Source organism: Symphodus melops, assembly GCF_947650265.1.
Source record: "Symphodus melops genome assembly, chromosome: 2".
NCBI lineage: Eukaryota > Metazoa > Chordata > Actinopteri > Labriformes > Labridae > Symphodus > Symphodus melops.
Window position 1 is genome coordinate 11,624,604 of NC_136692.1, and position 17,604 is coordinate 11,642,207.

The 17,604-nt window shown below is 39.2% G+C and overlaps 2 protein-coding genes across 2 annotated transcripts; one reads left to right on the plus strand and one right to left on the minus strand.

The window, feature by feature from the left end:
- Nucleotides 1-1,082: 1,082 nt before the first annotated feature.
- tapt1b (transmembrane anterior posterior transformation 1b) lies at nt 1,083-12,821 on the minus strand. Its single transcript, XM_079336960.1, has 14 exons — nt 12,595-12,821; nt 10,366-10,496; nt 10,132-10,250; nt 9,391-9,553; nt 9,167-9,302; nt 8,354-8,451; nt 8,161-8,230; nt 7,907-7,987; nt 7,608-7,717; nt 6,248-6,307; nt 5,675-5,743; nt 5,496-5,572; nt 5,198-5,370; nt 1,083-4,125 (listed from the first exon to the last, which is right to left on the minus strand). Exons 1-14 carry the CDS (start codon nt 12,770-12,772, stop codon nt 3,872-3,874), a joined length of 1,719 nt encoding a protein of 572 aa, XP_079193086.1. The 5' UTR covers nt 12,773-12,821; the 3' UTR covers nt 1,083-3,871.
- A 1,687-nt stretch (nt 12,822-14,508) lies between these two features.
- On the plus strand, nt 14,509-16,660 carry clrn2 (clarin 2). Its single transcript, XM_079336961.1, has 3 exons — nt 14,509-15,017; nt 15,817-15,996; nt 16,168-16,660. The coding sequence occupies exons 1-3, from the start codon at nt 14,765-14,767 to the stop codon at nt 16,434-16,436; spliced, it is 702 nt and encodes a 233-aa protein (XP_079193087.1). The 5' UTR covers nt 14,509-14,764; the 3' UTR covers nt 16,437-16,660.
- Nucleotides 16,661-17,604: the final 944 nt, after the last annotated feature.

Here is a 17,604-nt window from a genome sequence, read left to right on the forward strand (position 1 = left end):
AGCTCCATGTGCTTTTTGCTTCAGCACAGGTGACATTTATCCTCAGGACCAACAAAACTCATTTGTAACTCAAATTTTAATGTATTTTTAATCCACTGCACTTTAAGTAAACATTGAATTAACACGGTCCTGATTCTTATCAGTAAGATATGTTTTTTTAATTTTATAATGATTAACTTTATAGTTTTCTTTCGAAAATAGGCAACAAAATATTCTGTTGAATCGGATTTCCTTACGAGGAGTTGTTGTCTTTTAATTGACATTAAGACATCATTTTTAATGTTAAGATTAAGTAACGTGGACACAACAAAATCTCTGTCAACCAATCAGGAATATAATCAATATAATAATTTATTACAGATTTAAAGGCTATAAATTGCTCCTCCTGGACCAAGACATGAATACATTAGAATAATGCAAGAATATGGGACAATATTAGGAAAACTTATTCTTAAAAAGAAAAATGTGCTGTGAAAGCAAAGAGAGTAAACAATTTTGTCCACAAAGTAAATTGGGCACAAACACAGTTCCTCACAGTGGTTTTACATCGTCATTGACAATGAAGGATTTTTATTTGTGATCCCTGAGCAATTGACCTTAAGCTCGGAGGTTGATCAGATAGGTGGTCAGTGAAATGTTGGAAAGCACAGAAGGTTCGAGTTCAGAGGAGGGAAAACCCATAGTTCAGTTACAGCCTGGATAAGTTGTGCAAGTGTTGGAAAATAGCTTTGAAGTCTTTCACCTCAGTAATCTCTTTCATCCTCTCTCACATGGCATGCCGTCACTTTGTATGATACATGACACTACAACTTGTAAGTATACGATATGTAGAGTGATTTAAACAAAAAAAACCATTACGCTTGTGTCCAGAAGCAGCCCATATTTCAGTGTTGCACCCTGGAAAAGTCCCTGTGTTTGTAATGACAGACACCCCCTCCAAATGCCCATTCAAGGGGAACAGTGGTCTGCAGTGTTTGCCCCTGTGAACAGAGACAGCAGTGACTCCTTCAGTAAAACACCCACCTCTTTGCTAACACACACTCACACGCACAGGCAGCGTTAGACAGTCAAATCACACCAAATCTGGTTACAAAACAGATACCTTTTTTATTTTCCCTCTGTCATGTAGATGTATTACATACCTAGATGGGTTGCACATGAAAAAAAAAAACAAAGGACAAACCAGATTTACAGATGTAGAATGACTTTTGGTAGTGAGATTCATCCATGCAGTCGATTAACTCTCACCCACACGGACATTTGTACACGTGCTGTGTTAATATACACACTGCCATGATGAATCCACACTCTCCAATCCTTCCATCAGTAAAGGCTGCCGTTGTTTACCTTCCTTTTGACAGTAAGGTCTCATGTATTCAATAAAATGTGCACTCTCTTTTCCCCGGCCTTTTCTGAACCACAATTTCCTTGCAGAAGATGTAACAGAGTGAGGAGGAGTGAAAGTGTACGTACGTGTGTGTGTGTGTGTGTGTGTGGTGGCAGGTTGTTCTGTTCCTATGCTGCTGTCACTAAGAAGACTTTTGTTTTACATATTTTGTTCCAAGTTGCAAGTCTGACTACTTCCCAGGAAGTCTGAAATGAATTATCCTCAAACGTGTTAAGCATTCCACATGAAAAATATAAACGTATAATTTTGGTATAAAAACTGAGAATAATCATTAATATAGACAAATACTGTACATCTCGTCATAAAGCCTATTGTTTTGTTTATAAAGTACAAAATTCGGGGGGAGCTGTAAGGAGAGGGGAAAACAATAAGTTGTAACATGGGGAAGTAGTTTAACCATTGACTCAATGCACAGCAAAAAGATCAATTTGATAAAAGTTGCCAGAAGTGTGTCCTTGATGATTCTGCTGAAATATCAGAAAAGTAATTAGTTTTAAATGCTGAAACATCTCTGAATTTTTAAGTTTCTTTTTTTTCAAAATAATGGATATACAGTATATAAGACGGTGTCCTGAATGCAAAGGATCAACATGTAGAGTAAAGCCAAGTTAGCCTAAAGCTGCAATGTATATTCTTTCATGAAAAATACTAGGAACACATTATGATAATGTATATATTATGTTTAAGTCATTTTTCAGATGAAATGTTTGGGTCAGAAATGCTGGTTTCAGATTTAAAAATGTAAAGACTTGAAGCTTTTACTGTCATTCATTTAGTAAATAAACAGGGGCTTTGGTTTTGGTCTCTTGTTTGGGCCTTATTACCTTATTTGCAGAGGTCACGTTTATCACTCTTAGATTAATGGATAATGAAAATATTGCAAAGATGCAGCCCCTGCTGAAACTAGCTTTGGCACAGGATGCATAACTCAATTCCTGTATATGACAGAATCCACTCCATTAGTTTCACAGTTTCATAGCATCTTAAGACTGCAACACCAACATTTGTAGAGTTCAAACAATCAAAGCCAGTAGCCAACTGCACCAATAATGCTGGGATTTGTTTTAAATCAAACAGCTTCCAGCAGGGTTCACTGCTTTTATGAGATCACAGTGCTGATGTAATTCTCTTTTGTGTTTTTCAAACTGATCTTTTGTTAAAAGACAGCAGCATACTTCTAAGCCTAATTGTTTTCACTCACTGTCCAAAGTAATTGTCACCTTGTTGTTCAGTGGATTCCAGTGCCACAAGGTCTACATTTAAAATGGTACCAAGGATACAGTGGTGTCACACCATGATTACCTGGAGGTTAAATGTTTGTACAGTGATGTACATGTGAAGCATATGGAAAAAAACAATAAAAGAAAAACAACATCATTTTTCTTGTTTTGAGTAAACGGTTCATTTGAAAAAAACATATGCATAACTGTAGCTCATTGTGTCAAAGTGACCATATCAACACAAACTGCACAATAGTAAAATCTCCATCCCTCTGTCTAAAAAGGTAAAGTCACTCTTGTGTCCAAGAAATGAGCCGGTCCACTGTACGGCTGTTTTCTGTGTCATTTCTACCATATCTAAAGGCTTTGAACTTTTGGGCTCTTCACAATAACTCAACTTGAACCGAGCTTTGGGTGTGTGCTTGCTGAAACATTTTAATTATGTTTTGATGTTATTTTTAGTGACAGAGCTGCAGTTCAACTCTGTCAGTCTGTCAAACTTATCTGGATAAAACAACCCCAGATTTTTCATAAAAACGCCATTTAAAATATAAGAATTTTTCAGGATCGGAAAATAAAAAAAGTACAAAAAGTTGACAAGTTTTGTTCTTTCTGAAAACAACTCTGCTGGGCGCAGATGGCCTAGCGGTTAGGTCACACACCATGTACAGAGGCTATAGTCCTCCAAGTGGGGGGCCAGGTTTGAGTCTGCATGACACTTCGTACTCTCTCTGCCGGGTTTCCTATCTTCTGTCCTATTAAATAAAGAAAAAAAATAAATCTGAAAAAAAATACAAATTGAACAACTCTGCCCTGTAGACAGGATTGTGCTTTAGGACACACACTTTCACAGTCCAGCTGTCATGTTTCTTGGATCACACAGCGACCCACGTATGTAACTCTGAATGTATCCGTCTTCATGCTCTCCTCCAGCAGTGGATGCCAGATTTTCTCTGGTCTTCATCATCAGGCAGTCTGCAGGTTGCTATGAAGCGTAAAACCTTTCCTCAGAGTGTCTTCCTGAATCCTGGGCACTGACTTGAACAGATGGAAACCTCTGAAACAGCCTTTTAGGCTTGTAGTAACAGCTTAATGCCTCGGCTGGTTTTGTCTGTAATAAATAAATAAATACTCCAGGGGTCAGGCACAAAAAAACAGTTTGGTCTGAGCATGCTCCGTGACCTTTGTCTGAACCCTGAACTCACTGTTTAGCCAGGACACTGACTGCTTGTGTTTATGGCTTTCAGTCTATCCGGTTGCCACAGATAGTGAATCGGTCTATTTCTAGCAAATCTTTCTTGGGCGTTCTGGGTTCAAGTCCGCCACCTTCCAGTCCAGTGTCAACATTTATAATTTTTTCATCGTCCTCCCCGTCTGGCGTGGTCAGGAATGTGTCCGAGTCGCTCTTTGGGAGTGTAGGGGCGGCACTCTCTGCCATGTTGGCAGGCTGAGTAGTGTGCGATGACGGTGGTATTCCCCCTTTGTTGATTGTGGGATCTACAGAGATAGACAGAATGTATTACAAGCAGAAGAGGAACATAAAGTATATCCATGTCGTCCTTAACTTGAACATTTTGTAAGGGAATATAACACCTCCCTCTTGTGGTAGTCCTGACCTTGTAAGTTATGATTTTTTTCTTAATGCAACCAGGTCTCTATATCAGATGTTTTCACTGTCCTTTTCAAAAATGGAAGATGACTTAAGTTATTTTTTCGATGGATTGCAACTAAATATATTGTTATTTCAAATGTGTAAAGTGTGATATGTACACAAGACTTCCTCTGTTTTAACCAAGAGCTAATGCTCATCCTTTAAATGCATCAATAGTATAACCCATCACACTTTGCTTTCCATCAGCAGCTTTAGAATTGTCAGACTTTAAAAATTCATCAAATGAGATTAAAGGTTACGTCTTTTAAAAAGATGTCCCATTACACCTTTTAACCTCCAGGCTTACTATTAGAGCCTGCAGGCTACAATATCACAGTGGGGTCACCTTAGCAACTCTGTGCTGTTAACTATTGGGAGATAGATACACAGCAGCAGCAACAACATGGTTTGTCTTGAACCAAAGACTCTTTCCTTTACAAACTGATGTTATTTTAACACACCAGAATCAGTATGTTAACTTCACAGGGCAGATTCTGTAAAAACAAAATTAGATTTGTTTTTAACTCTTATTCTTGCTGTAATAATAGCATTAACTCACTCAACATTATTATACTGTATGTTAGCACCACTGCCTTTTCTTCTGTCTTCTGAGTATCATCAAGTGGGGAGGGTGCAGAATACCAAGGAATTGCAGCTCTATTCTTTGTTTTCAAATAATAAAATGTTTGATAACATCATGTGTTTTTAGGTTTAGCCAGACATTTTGACAGGCATTTAGTGACTATGAATAATGTATGGATTTAAAGCTAACTAAATTAGCTTGAAAAGTAGACAGATGCTGACAGGAAGAGAGAAGTCTGCTTATGCTCAGAAAAGCCTTGCAGATATATTCAGATTTGAAAAAAAAGAAAAAGTGCAGCACTGAGGGAATAAAAAGTGACACAAACTGACTGTTACCTTGTAGTGGTGCAATGTGAACATGTTTGGTGCGGTGAGCTCTGGAGTTGACACGACTGGAGGCAGCCGAGGGTGGAGGGTCGAAGAGCTTTTCTTCCATGTTGGCCTCTTTCACAAACACACATGACCTCCCCAGAAGAACGATGCTGTTGAGCACCTTCAGAGTGATCATCCTGCTCACAAACACATACACAGCATTCAAACAAAAGCTACACACAAAAAAACCCAACACGATATGTAAAACAATCAAAGCTGCAAAGGTGTGTTCAAAAATGTAAAATGACAACTTGACACTTACCCCAGGTAAAACAGCAGCACACACATGAAGGAAAGCGAACCCTGAATCTTCACAGAGCTCATCACTACTCTGATCAACTACAGAAGGAACACAACCACATCAGTCAATGTAAAGTTTGTTCAGGCAGAATGAGAACAAATACGGCAACATTAGCATCTCCTTTATAAAAAGTTACAGACCAGTAGAGCTAGTGGAAGCGGGATGAAGCCCATTCTTCTGGATACAGAGTCGCTGTAGTCTGTGTAAGCCTGGGGACACATGTAAGACAAATCCAAAGCATTGGTAATCAGACAGCAACAATTCAATAAGTCAACATGTTTATATTAAAAAAAACTGTTTCTAATCTTTTAACTAAAAATGTGAGGACCCCTCCCCCTGGCCACTGGCTGAATGTATCTACGCTCTCCCTGGCTGCGTGTGTTAGATGGGGGAAGGGTCCTACAGTACTAAGAGAGTCAATGGCTGTTTGAGCTTCACCTGAGCCTGCCGCAATGTACCTTTAAAGAAGTCCTATATCCCTCAATTTCTCTCTGACTCTGCGGCCTCTTCTTTGGTGAGTTTGTTTTCTGTGTAAATGTAGTTCTTGTGACCAGAGCTTGTCTTGCAAAGACATTTTGTCCCCCTGCATTGTCAGTCTATAAGCCCGGCCGTGAAAAAACAAACGGACGAAGTACAGTTTATTAGAGAATTACAAATACACTCCTAGACCTGGAAAACTTTTCCTCACAGATGTTTGCATCTGTTTCACTTACATTTTTCTGTCGACTGCTGACGAGGTCAAAGGCCAGGCTGGCTCTGTATTCCCCGTATACCTTGAAAATAACAGGGTAAAAAAAATAAAACAGGATTACACACCATACACATTATTCAAACGACATTCAGACACCAGCATGTATATAAATCACAATAGGTACTACATCACTACTAGTTATGTTCCTAAATTAAAGGCACCAATTTACACCTCACAACTAGATATATATTGTACTTGATGTGTTGATGTGTATTGATTTAACATGAAGATACAGTATTGTTAGAGACACGAGCTAAATGAGAATTTTGATTTAACCAGTTTCAAACATGCACACAGATTGAGCACATGTACACTATTGCTTAACCCTTCACTGCCTGTCAATGATGTTGGTGTGATTAGGTGTGACAGTTTGGAGATAAAGGGGTTAATCCCTTCCTGTGGGGAAGTTGGTTTGTGTTACATAACCCAAGAAACAAGTTGTTGAACGAAATCACAGAGGAAGAGAAATCCCACAGGGTGGAGGTGGGAGGCCAACAAAGTCGCAATATAATCAGAGAAATGGCTCAACTGACCATTAACCTGTAAAATGACAGGGAGTCTAGTGTCAGTGTATGTGTGAGAGGAAAGAGAGAAATGTGTTCAACGTAAAAATGACCTGTTTAAGTCAGTAGTACAGAGAAAAAGAAGTGAATACACTGAGCTTTCGGCTTCACTGACATTAAAGCAAAGGTGTGAAACTAACTTCATCCAATAAATCCCTTTCAGTGATTTCTTGTGTACACACAATCATTGTGTTTGCTCATGTTAGCAGGGAGAGTCTCGATTGTGCCGAGGGACAGTGTGCTGACTGCAGTTCACTTAATCACCACCAGTGTTGTTATTAACGACACTGAAAAAGAGGACATGTGAAGTAAAAATTCAAAAGGAAAAGTGACGGGACAATAAGTGTAAAAGGGAATAAAAAGGGTAAAAGTGAAAGCAGCAACTTTGTAAGTCAAGAGAGAGGAATGTAAGACTGTAGTAGCCGGGGGAGAGGGGGTCATGGCTCAACCTTGTCTTAAGGATTATTATCTGTCGGCTCAGTTAAGACCCTCTGTGTGTTGGTATAATCCAGCCGGGGGTTTTTCGGGTTTTTTTTTTTTTCCGTTGTCGTTTGTATAACAAAAAATACCATAAAAAGCTATATACATGTATATAAAATAGAATCTGGCTGAAACTACTTGAAAACTTATAAGTGCATGTTAAATAAGTTTATTCCTCCTATTTGTGTATGGTCTTCGTGGTTTACTGCATGATGATTGCTTTGTTACTTGTAACACTCTTCAGGAGAGATCAGTTAACTGTGTGTAGGAAGGACTCACATCAGCACTGATGTCGTTGAATTTGGTGATGAAGGCATGCTTGACAACGTCGACCGCAACCTCTGACGCTATCACCATGACGACGTCAGGAAACAGCACCCACAAGTGGTCTACGAACAAACATGAAAAACCTATCAGAGGCATTGTTCTGTGTGATAACAGCAGAAACGATCAGTGTCAGTTTGGCGAGTGACCACACGATGAGATTAGAGGATAGAGCATCACACTGTCACAGATACGAACCAGCTGTTTAAAAGTCAGTGCTGTTTACATTCTTGGTACAACACGTTATTAGTTACCGGGGTTCCAGGAGAACTGCTCCATGTTTCTCAGACAGACGATGAGCAGGAGGATGTAGTTGGTGAACCTCTCTTTTATGTCTGTGGGAAACAAACAAATCAATCCTGGATTAACCTACTTTGTACTCACTGCGGCTGAGCTCATTTCCATAATTTTACCTTCCACCAAATCACCAAATTCAAAGGCTGAGTTACAAAATGTTCACAGAGTGCGCTGACATGTCGGGCTCGTTGGGGTATCATTAGAAACGTACCACTGTTTGACATCTGGAAGAGGTTGTTCTTTTCAAACTTCTTGAAAACGCTGCCTTTGATCTCCACAAACTGCAAAAAAAAAAGAAACCAAAATATTATGTCGGAATTTATGCTGCATGCCATTTCAAAAGATAGATGTGTGTGTGTGTGTGTGTGTGTGTGTGTGTGTGTGTGTGTGTGGACTTTACTCACATTATTTGACATCATGATGGTGAGCAGAGACTTGTTGTGAGAGTTGAAGGCTACGTTGAGAGTGGTGGCCTGAACCATGATGAGGATGGCATGGAGGACTAGATATGAACAAGCTAAAGAAAAATCACACTGACGACTTCGATGTAGCATCATGTTATGCTTAAAGTCAGATTCATTCATAGTTAAAAGCAGGTCGTTACTTCCTCTTAAATAAAACATAAACTCTATGGTCGCAATTCATGAATAACTAAGTGTAGACTTCACATTTACTGACTCCCTGTATTCTACAGAAAATGTCCAAAAATCACTGAAAATGCCTCTCACATCTTCAGAGCCCAAGCTGATGTATCAGAGATGCTTAATTTGTGACAACAGCACTCTAACAAGCATTGCATTGGGAAAACTGCGTTCCGCTGATTAGTCACATCAAGATGATACTTAGTTAGGATGTGATGCTATATGGGTTAAGATTAACCTCACGTGGTGGAACCAAACAATGGAAAATGTTAAGCTACAAATGGACTTGTTTGAAAGAAGGGTAAGTGTGGACAAAATGAAGACAACATTTCTACATAGCTGCTGCAGCATGTTGCTGATATTTAGCTTAACAAGCACCTTTCTAAAAGAAAACCTTAAAAAGCTTATCAAACACTTTTGCTGAAGAATTTACTAAAGACTGACTTATCAACTTGTCTCAACTCAACAATGTCTCAGATGCATTTCATTCCTTTCATGTCCTGTAAACTCTTGTTTCACAGCAACAAGATACACAGGTTGGTAACTTCAACCACAGAAGCTTCTCAGTGAGGATACAGACGTAGAGCACCGCCATGAGGAAGTGTGGAATCACGCCTATGTGAGCCCTCTTCTTTTCCTTTGGCTCTGTTGCTGTCCAGTACAGGGCATCAAGGATGTCCTGTCCGAATGATGAGAACAGGCGGTCCGCCACCTGACAAGAGAGAGAGCAGAGGAGTGGGTTGGTTGAATGTCCAGAACAACCAGAGTTATAACCATAAAGTGATATCATCTGGGCGTACCTCTAACATGTTGTATATGATGTACAGTTTGATGACAGACTGTCCCCTGATCAGGTGGTACATCATGGAGTAATCCACGTAGCTCATCATAGAGTAACACAGCACCATAATAAAGCCTTTCAGCACATCACACACCTGGGCTGGTTGAAGTAAGCGGGCACCACTAAAACAAATAAAAAAACCCAAACGCATTTAACATGAGAAAATGTTCAGTGAGGAACAAAAATAGAAGAACAGAACAGGTTAGTATGATCTGTTCAAGCTTCAAGTCAGAGAGAGCTGTACTGCCCTCTAGAGGCGGTCGTTCACTATGCTGCACTGATCCTTATTACAAACAAATTTGGACGTAATGTGAAGAAATCTACCCCATCTGTGTCTATCAGTGAGTTGACAGCAGCTATTTCTCTTTTGTATAACTTTTAAAGTCAACTGACAAACTCTTGGTCCACAAAATTGTGACGAAATTGTAAAAGAAAAGAAAAAAATTCTAATATTATCAAAGTTGGTTCTTTCCTTTGCTTTTATAGACCGAACAATTCTGAAATCACAGTAAATCACTGACAATCACTGCTGCACACTGGGACTAGCATATCTATTGAAATGTCTCTACTCATTATATGTCATTATTAAAGCCTTTGCTGATTTTAACTATTTTATGTTTCTGGTATGTGTTGTTAAGTTTTAAAAATTGATTGATTAAGAATTGAATTTGATTAGGGAGATGCATTAAAATTGCTTTACCCGAGGCCACAGCAAGGCAAAGTGAGGAGCCGTAAAAGGGCCAGAATCACCCTGAGAGGCAGCAGGGTGAAAACATAGAGGAAGGCATCCAGACAGAGGAAGAAGCCGAATGTCATTAACTTCAGAAGAGAATGGGAGAGAGACACACAGAGGGACAAGATGTATTTATTTGTGACTTCAGACCACATTTTTGATTTGATCAATCTAGATTTTTTGTGTGTGTGTGTGTTGTACCTTCTCAAGCTCCTTGGGGATGCGGAGGCAGGTGTAGACCCTCTCTCTGCGCTCTGTGTATTTGGCCTCATTGTGTTCCAAGAAGTAGCCTCTGGTGAGCTCGGTGGTTATAAATCGGATCAGAGACAGGTCTAGACCCAGAAAGGACAGAGATGAAGACCTTACAGCCTGATACATGAGTCAATAGTCTTCTGACTATAAACAAGCTCAGACAGACAGACAGACAGACAGACAGACATACAGACAGACACTAGTGGTTTTAAAAAAGGCCTAGAAGCCTCTGATGGCTTATTCACCTGCATCTGATTCCCAAAAAAACCTTTTCAGTAAACAACGCATCAATTTTATTATTAGCCTTAAAAAATACCCTGTAGAGCAAAACATGTGCACACACTAAACTTAACCTAACTGTAAAACAACAACACAATAGGGATTAATGGAAGAAAGGCTTCCTTACAGCTTGAGATTATGGCCTCTTTTACTCACACTATTTTAAGACTGGTCTTTATAAAGGTAAAAAGACAGAATGGCTGATCTTATTCAAACTTGAAGTCAGCAGTGGTGGTACTAACAGGTTTGACATCTGTGTAAATTGGAGTGCCAGGAAAGATTAAGTGTGACACACCAGCAGACTCAAGCTAAAACAAGAACAAAAAGAAAGAAAGGAAGAAGAAGAGGTGACCAATTAAACTATACAGCAACTGAGATATCAATAGAGAGACAATAAGGAGTGGAAGCTCCTTTTACTATGTGCAAAGGCAGAGCTCAAAAGCCATAGCAGAAACTAAAATTAATAATAATTAACCCAGTTGATAAAGAAATAAGCTACATGTACATATACCTTTACTAAATGCAGATAGTTGTCACAATCACAGTCCCTACAGTATAAAATCACTGACAGATCAGTCGCAGGGTCTCTATGTAAAAAGGCTTGCTCAATAACTAGGTTAATATCTGTAGCTTTTTCCTTCCTTTCATTTGTCATCTATCTGCATGTTATCATTATTCATAATTCATAACTCATTCAAAGAATAACAATCTGCTAACCTGTAACAGCTTTCACACTTCTGGAAAGTTTATCTAAAGAATTCGAGAACCTGACCATGCAGGGATATTTATTCACATTCAGTGAAAAGCACTTTAGTGAGATCAGTTGTTGATGTTGACTGATAAAGCCTGGCTTAACGTTAGGGGAGAAATCCAAAAGGTGCTGGATTGCTTTGAGGTCACGGCTTTAAAGCCGACTACACATCTCCTGGCGTATCTGGTAAAGACATTACTTCATGAACTTAGCTCAGAGCAAAGTGGCAACTCGAGGTTAAAGCACGTAAGAGTCGTCTTTAAAGTGTTGTCACAAAAGCTTTAAGCACACAATTATAATAATGCAATGATAATTATTGTATCCCACTGCAGCAGCAACAGTAAGGTCTCCCCTTTAATGAATATATTAAAGATGATTTATTAGTCTAGGCCGTCTCTGCTCTCAGGAGGGGCTTGGTTTCTACTTTTCTTTTACTTTTTTTTTTAACACCCATTTTTAAAAATGGGGCTTTTGGGTTTGGATACAGTGGCACTGTAGTGTACCAAGAGGGGTCTAATGAAACACTCTGTCAAGCTGTTACAGAAAGTGAGGCTGCCAATAATGAGACTTGACTCAAAGTAGAGAGAAAACAATTTCTATATTCATCTGCACCTAATGAGCTGACTGAATATAGCCTGCTATAACACAAAATACCTACTATGAAAACAGATTTAGTTTTTTTAAATGAAAAACTAAGTAATTATAAAACCATTTAATTGGAAACAAAAATCCTTAAAAAGTTAAGAAAAGCCTGAAACAGAGTACACGTGACTCTCCAGCAGGATTGATGAATGTGCGCATGCGCACAAAACATCTTACTCGACTACTACCGTCTGCAAACTGGCCTATTTTAGACTTAGGTATGATTTATTCAATTGCGTTGTTTTGCTGACGATAGAGACCCCTAAATCAAGCGGTAGATTATTTGCACATGACATAAGGATCAACCTGACGGCTCTGAACACAGTACCCGAGGTGTGTCAGTCTGCATAGCTGCACATACTCAACTTAAACTGCGGACTGTAACAGACACTGCAACCGCACCATGTTTTAAGTAAAATACATGTCAATGAGTATCGTAAACACAGCCACAGAAGCAGCTGGTTAACACTGTCAACCTAGACAGGGTTGTTGTTGCTAGCTCTCACCTGACAGGTTGCGTTTCTTGCCCATACTGCCGCCATTTTTATCTTTTGAGCTCAGCGTTTCCTTGACCGTGTCTTTCTCCTTGTTCTTCTCTGCGTGTGCAGCGTGTCTGCTCCTCTCTCTGTCCTCTTTCTCCTTCTCCTTCTCGTCTCCCAGACCTGACGGCAGCGAGTCCGCCATCTTTGCCAAACTGTCTCATCCGCTGCCTGGGAGACTGACAACTGCGTCACATGCTCTGGCGTCATTACGCAAGCTGTGCAGTATCACCGGATCACCAGCAGAGGTCATCAATGAGTCCAGTGAGTACTTTTTCACTTGGTTCAAAGAATAGACAACAAACGCTCTTCTCCAATGTACATCAATCAGACATCACCAGCTGCTCAAAAGGTTGGATCATTGTGAAAAGAAAAAAGGTTCAAAATACACTACTCAAATCCTACCAAACTACAGTATATGGAATTACAAAAAGTACAGTAATGAGAAAGAAAGAAATATGCCGACCTATATTATTAAAAAATGTAAAAACAATGATGCCTAAGAATGCGAAAATATAACACTGTCGAATAAATAGCTTTACAGATTGCATGTTTGTACTTTTTTAATTCAAACTAAAATGATTCTTGCATATATCCTTTTTCTAATCAAAACATATTTTAAACCCTCATTCATGTAATTTTATTGTGTAGAAAATATAAATTAAGTTATTATTTAGACTTTGGTAAAAATACCATGCACTGATGTATATTCACTTTACATGATGACACTGTACGCACCAATGTACAGTACATACTGTACAAAGTGAGCAGGTGGGAGAAGGAATGGCTTTCAACAGAGGCCTCCAGCTCATTGTTACCCTCAGGCTCTTTAGTGCACAGCTGGATATACCTGCTATACTGCCAATACATTGAGTAGAGGGGTCTGCAGTAACCACTCTGTTACACCTCTCTTTTCATTCTGTATATTTTTTCACTGGATTAATCTAGATCTTACGTAAATGTGCAATATCAGTAACACTTTGGGGCTCGATCTTGCCATGGAGGTCTTGATCATGTCAGCGTGTGTGTGTGCTTTAGTTGTACAAACAACAATAATTCATTAAGTATCAGAAACCAGTTGTTACACAGTGAACCTGTTGCTTTTTAGTGATTCAGCCTCGGGAGGTAGACATTTTTTAGGATTCATTATTACATTTTTCCTTTATCTTTTTTTTTGATAGGGTGTGGGCCTTTATTTAGAGACAGAACAGTGTGTCAGAAGTCAAAAGAGACAGAGAATGGGGAATGACATGCAGGTAAGAAGCCACAGGTTGGATTCGAACCCAGGTCAGTGATCCCCTTAAGTTAAATTTGTGGTTCAAATTCTTTTCACATCAGGTACAAAATGATAATAATAATAATAATAATAATAATACATTTTATTTGGAAAGCACTTTACATTCATCAATCTCAAAGTGCTACAGAGTTTAAAGGGAACCCCTTGAAAAGTCACAGGGAAAGGTGTTAAAATAATTCATAAAGTATTTAGGAAAAAGCAATCGCGTTGTTTTCAAATCTGATTCCTACAGATCAGACTCAATCTGAACGTCTCGGTTGTTTCAATGAAAAAATGTTCCTTGTGGTTAATGCTTGCTTGACCTTTAGGGTTCAAATGGAGCGAGTCTTTCATTCTGACAGCATTCATTCTGCTGATGTGATTGTACATCTCTTCTATGGTCGTAACTCGAGATTAATTTCTTGCTCAAAAGGCCAGATTGTAAAGGTTAATTTTAATTTACCCTCTGAATAAAGTGTGTGTGTGTGTGTGTGTGTGTGTGTGTGTGTGTGTGTGTGTGTGTGTGTGTGTGTTTGTGTGTGTTTGTGTGCGTGCGCGCGTGTGTGCGTGAGTGAGTGAGTGAGTGAGTGAGTGAGAGAACAGGAGATACAGACAGACGCGCAGGACAGGGATTGAGTTTCTCCCAGTAAGAGATCTCTATGACCACCAACGATTCGGTTTCTTCTCCTCTGTGACTTAAACATTATGCAGTATTAAACTGGATGGAATAGCATTTTGTAAAGGTTATGATTCATTTTCTTTTAAAAAAATAGAGCATAAACTCATGGTGATCGCCGGGTGTGTGTCGCGCTCGCTGCCCAGCGTCGTGTTACCTCCCTCTGAACAGCATGGGCTCGTAAGATGCCTTCTCTGTGGAAACGGATAACCTTCTCGGTGGCCTCGGTGCTCTGTGTCGGCTCCGTGGTCCTGCTGGTTGTGGCCCTGTCCACGGAGCGGTGGGTGAGGGGACGGATTCTGTGTAAGACCGGTGCGGACATAGTGAACGCTTCGGACCCGGAGATGGAACAGTTTATCGGGGATATTTACTACGGTTTGTTCCAGGGAGGAAAGAGCAAAAAGTGCGGACTGGGCAATAGGAGATCCAAAATCTACAGTAAGACACAACAGCTTGCTGCTGCACTGTTTACCTCTCTGTTCTGTCGTAAAAAGCTACCAAAAGGTTTACTAAATGAAGAAACATCTATAATTGATCTGGACTGATGAATATATCAAATATTAAATAATGTTGTAGAATTGAATTACCAGTAAACACACCCCTCCAATGACTTTTTATGACATTTAAATACTAAATCAACTTCCTTCGAATACTGAAACTAACTACAAAAACACATATAAGGAAAGATTGTTTGTTAAAACATAAACAACATGAGAAACAGGATGATGATAACATCATATAGGGCTGAATATTAGGGAGGATATTTCAAAAAACGATTTGCAAGACATTAAGGATGTAGCCAGAGCAGACATAAAAACACAATCTTATTGATGAGAAGGGTAAAGCTAAACAGCGTCTCAAAGGTCCTTCAGGGTTATCTAGCACACAAAAACACCTTTTGCTTTTCCATAAGTAGGTCAGATCTTTTTTTGATGTCTAGCTGAGGAAAAACACACCGTGCTTTAATGTCAACTAATAGTTGTGACTTTTGTCAATTTCCAGTTAAATCAATTAATTAAGATTTCATAGCTTTGAATGTCAGGTGAGCAGATTACCAATGTGTCAAGGATACCAATCAACAATGAGACTTGAAACAATCTCTTCATATAATGGAGTTATAGGCTGCACACGCACAAAAGTGTATCTTTCTTTTACTGTTTCTCTTCATCTTAAATGATGCCTTAATCCAGTTTAACCTTTGTTTAATGTGTTTTTTTGATTCGGTCTGTCTGTTCAGTTTTCCCAAAGCTTGTACGGACATTAAACGGTGGTCTTCACATGATGGTGATCCTTTTCCTGCTGGTGGCTGTGGGCTTTGCCATAGTCAGTCTGTCATTCTGCATTTACAACGCACGCAAAGTTCCCTACCAAAGCATCAAAGGGCACAAAGGACTTTACCTATGGAACTTCATCGCTGGTATATTTCAGGCAACTTAAGTCTTTAACCTAGTCTTAACATCTATATATACTCCCCAATTTCTTTGCCAGAATTTTCCCTCTTTTTTCCATTTATTCTCCTTTGTTGTGTTTCTGAGCATTAACATACCCCTCTAATTTTCGGTACTGACTTCTCTGTCTCTCTTTCCAGCTCTTTTCGGTGCCCTGGCCCTGCTGTGTTTCCTGGCAGCTTTGAGACATCACAGTTTGACTGAGCGGGTGGCGAATTTCCATGAAAACCTCTTTGTTCTTGAGGTCCTTGATGACAGCTTGGACTGGTCTTTCTGGCTCGTTGTTGGCAGCATTGGGACTCACTTTGCCGTCTGTGGAGTGGTGGCCATGAGTCGGATCAAACTGCCCAAACCAGAGATCAAGAAACCGGAAGAACCAACGATCTCTTCTCTGGATCTGCTCTACTGAAGGGCATGCAAAGAGCTTTGGTGTTTGTTATTACAATCCTGAAAGTTGACCGGAGCAAATCTCCAAGACTGACAGGAAAGGGGTTCAACACTGTTCCAGAACCCTTTTTATGAACATCTGTTTCAGACTTATTACAGCTTCAACATGACATTATCAATCTTTATAATGTAAATTTTGATTTTGCAATTCCTTTTCCAGCAGTAATAAATGTTTCATGTTGTATAGATTGCTTTCCTTGACTTTAGGAAGCTGATTAGATAGATTTAAAAATCTTAGGAACATTACTACATTATTCAAATCTGCTTTACTTCTGACTGAGACCTGAGACACTCCAGAGCAAATATGAAGACAAAAAAAACACTTTTAAACTTTAAAGAAGGAAAACATTTCAGGAGAAGTAACAGAGAAGATGTCCCACTTTTAGGATGGAAAGACATTACATATTTGTCTGACACACAGTACTTGTATGTCAGACAAAAGTAGCAGTGGATAACACAACAAAAAAATGTGAAATTATGAAAAAGAGGAATGACTACTTTTAAAGGCACGTTTTGAATTAAGTGTATGGAGACTTTGGGATCTTGAAGATGATGAGGACTAATCTGCATGCGCCACCCATCACTGAAGAAATGGAATCGGAGCTTTAACACAAGGATTTTGCTATTCAACAGGCAACACACAAAGTTATGCAGAAATAGATTTGGAATGCACCAGAGTTAACGTCTGCCGGTGGCTGCTGGACCTCATACAATCCCCAAGTCAAGCTTGAGCCACGTTATGATTTCAGACACTGGTAATTAAGGAAATGAGCAAAAATGCCGACGTTTTAAATCAGCTCTCTGTTTACAAGACCAAGTCTAGTAACTCTAAGTAAACTAGTACAACCTATAACATTGAATCGTGCTAGTTATCTGCTGTATATATTATGTCTATAGCTGCAATATGTGACTATGTCCTGATTTTTTTCATTAAATAACATAATGTTATGATTGGATCTGTGTTTCAGTCACTTTATAGATCGCAGGATAGATAGATAGATAGATAGATAGATAGATAGATAGATAGATAGATAGATAGATAGATAGATAGATAGATAGATACTGTATTGATCCCGAGGGAAATTCAAGAGTAAGTCAAGAGTAAGTAAGTGCGGAGTAAGTCTTCAGTC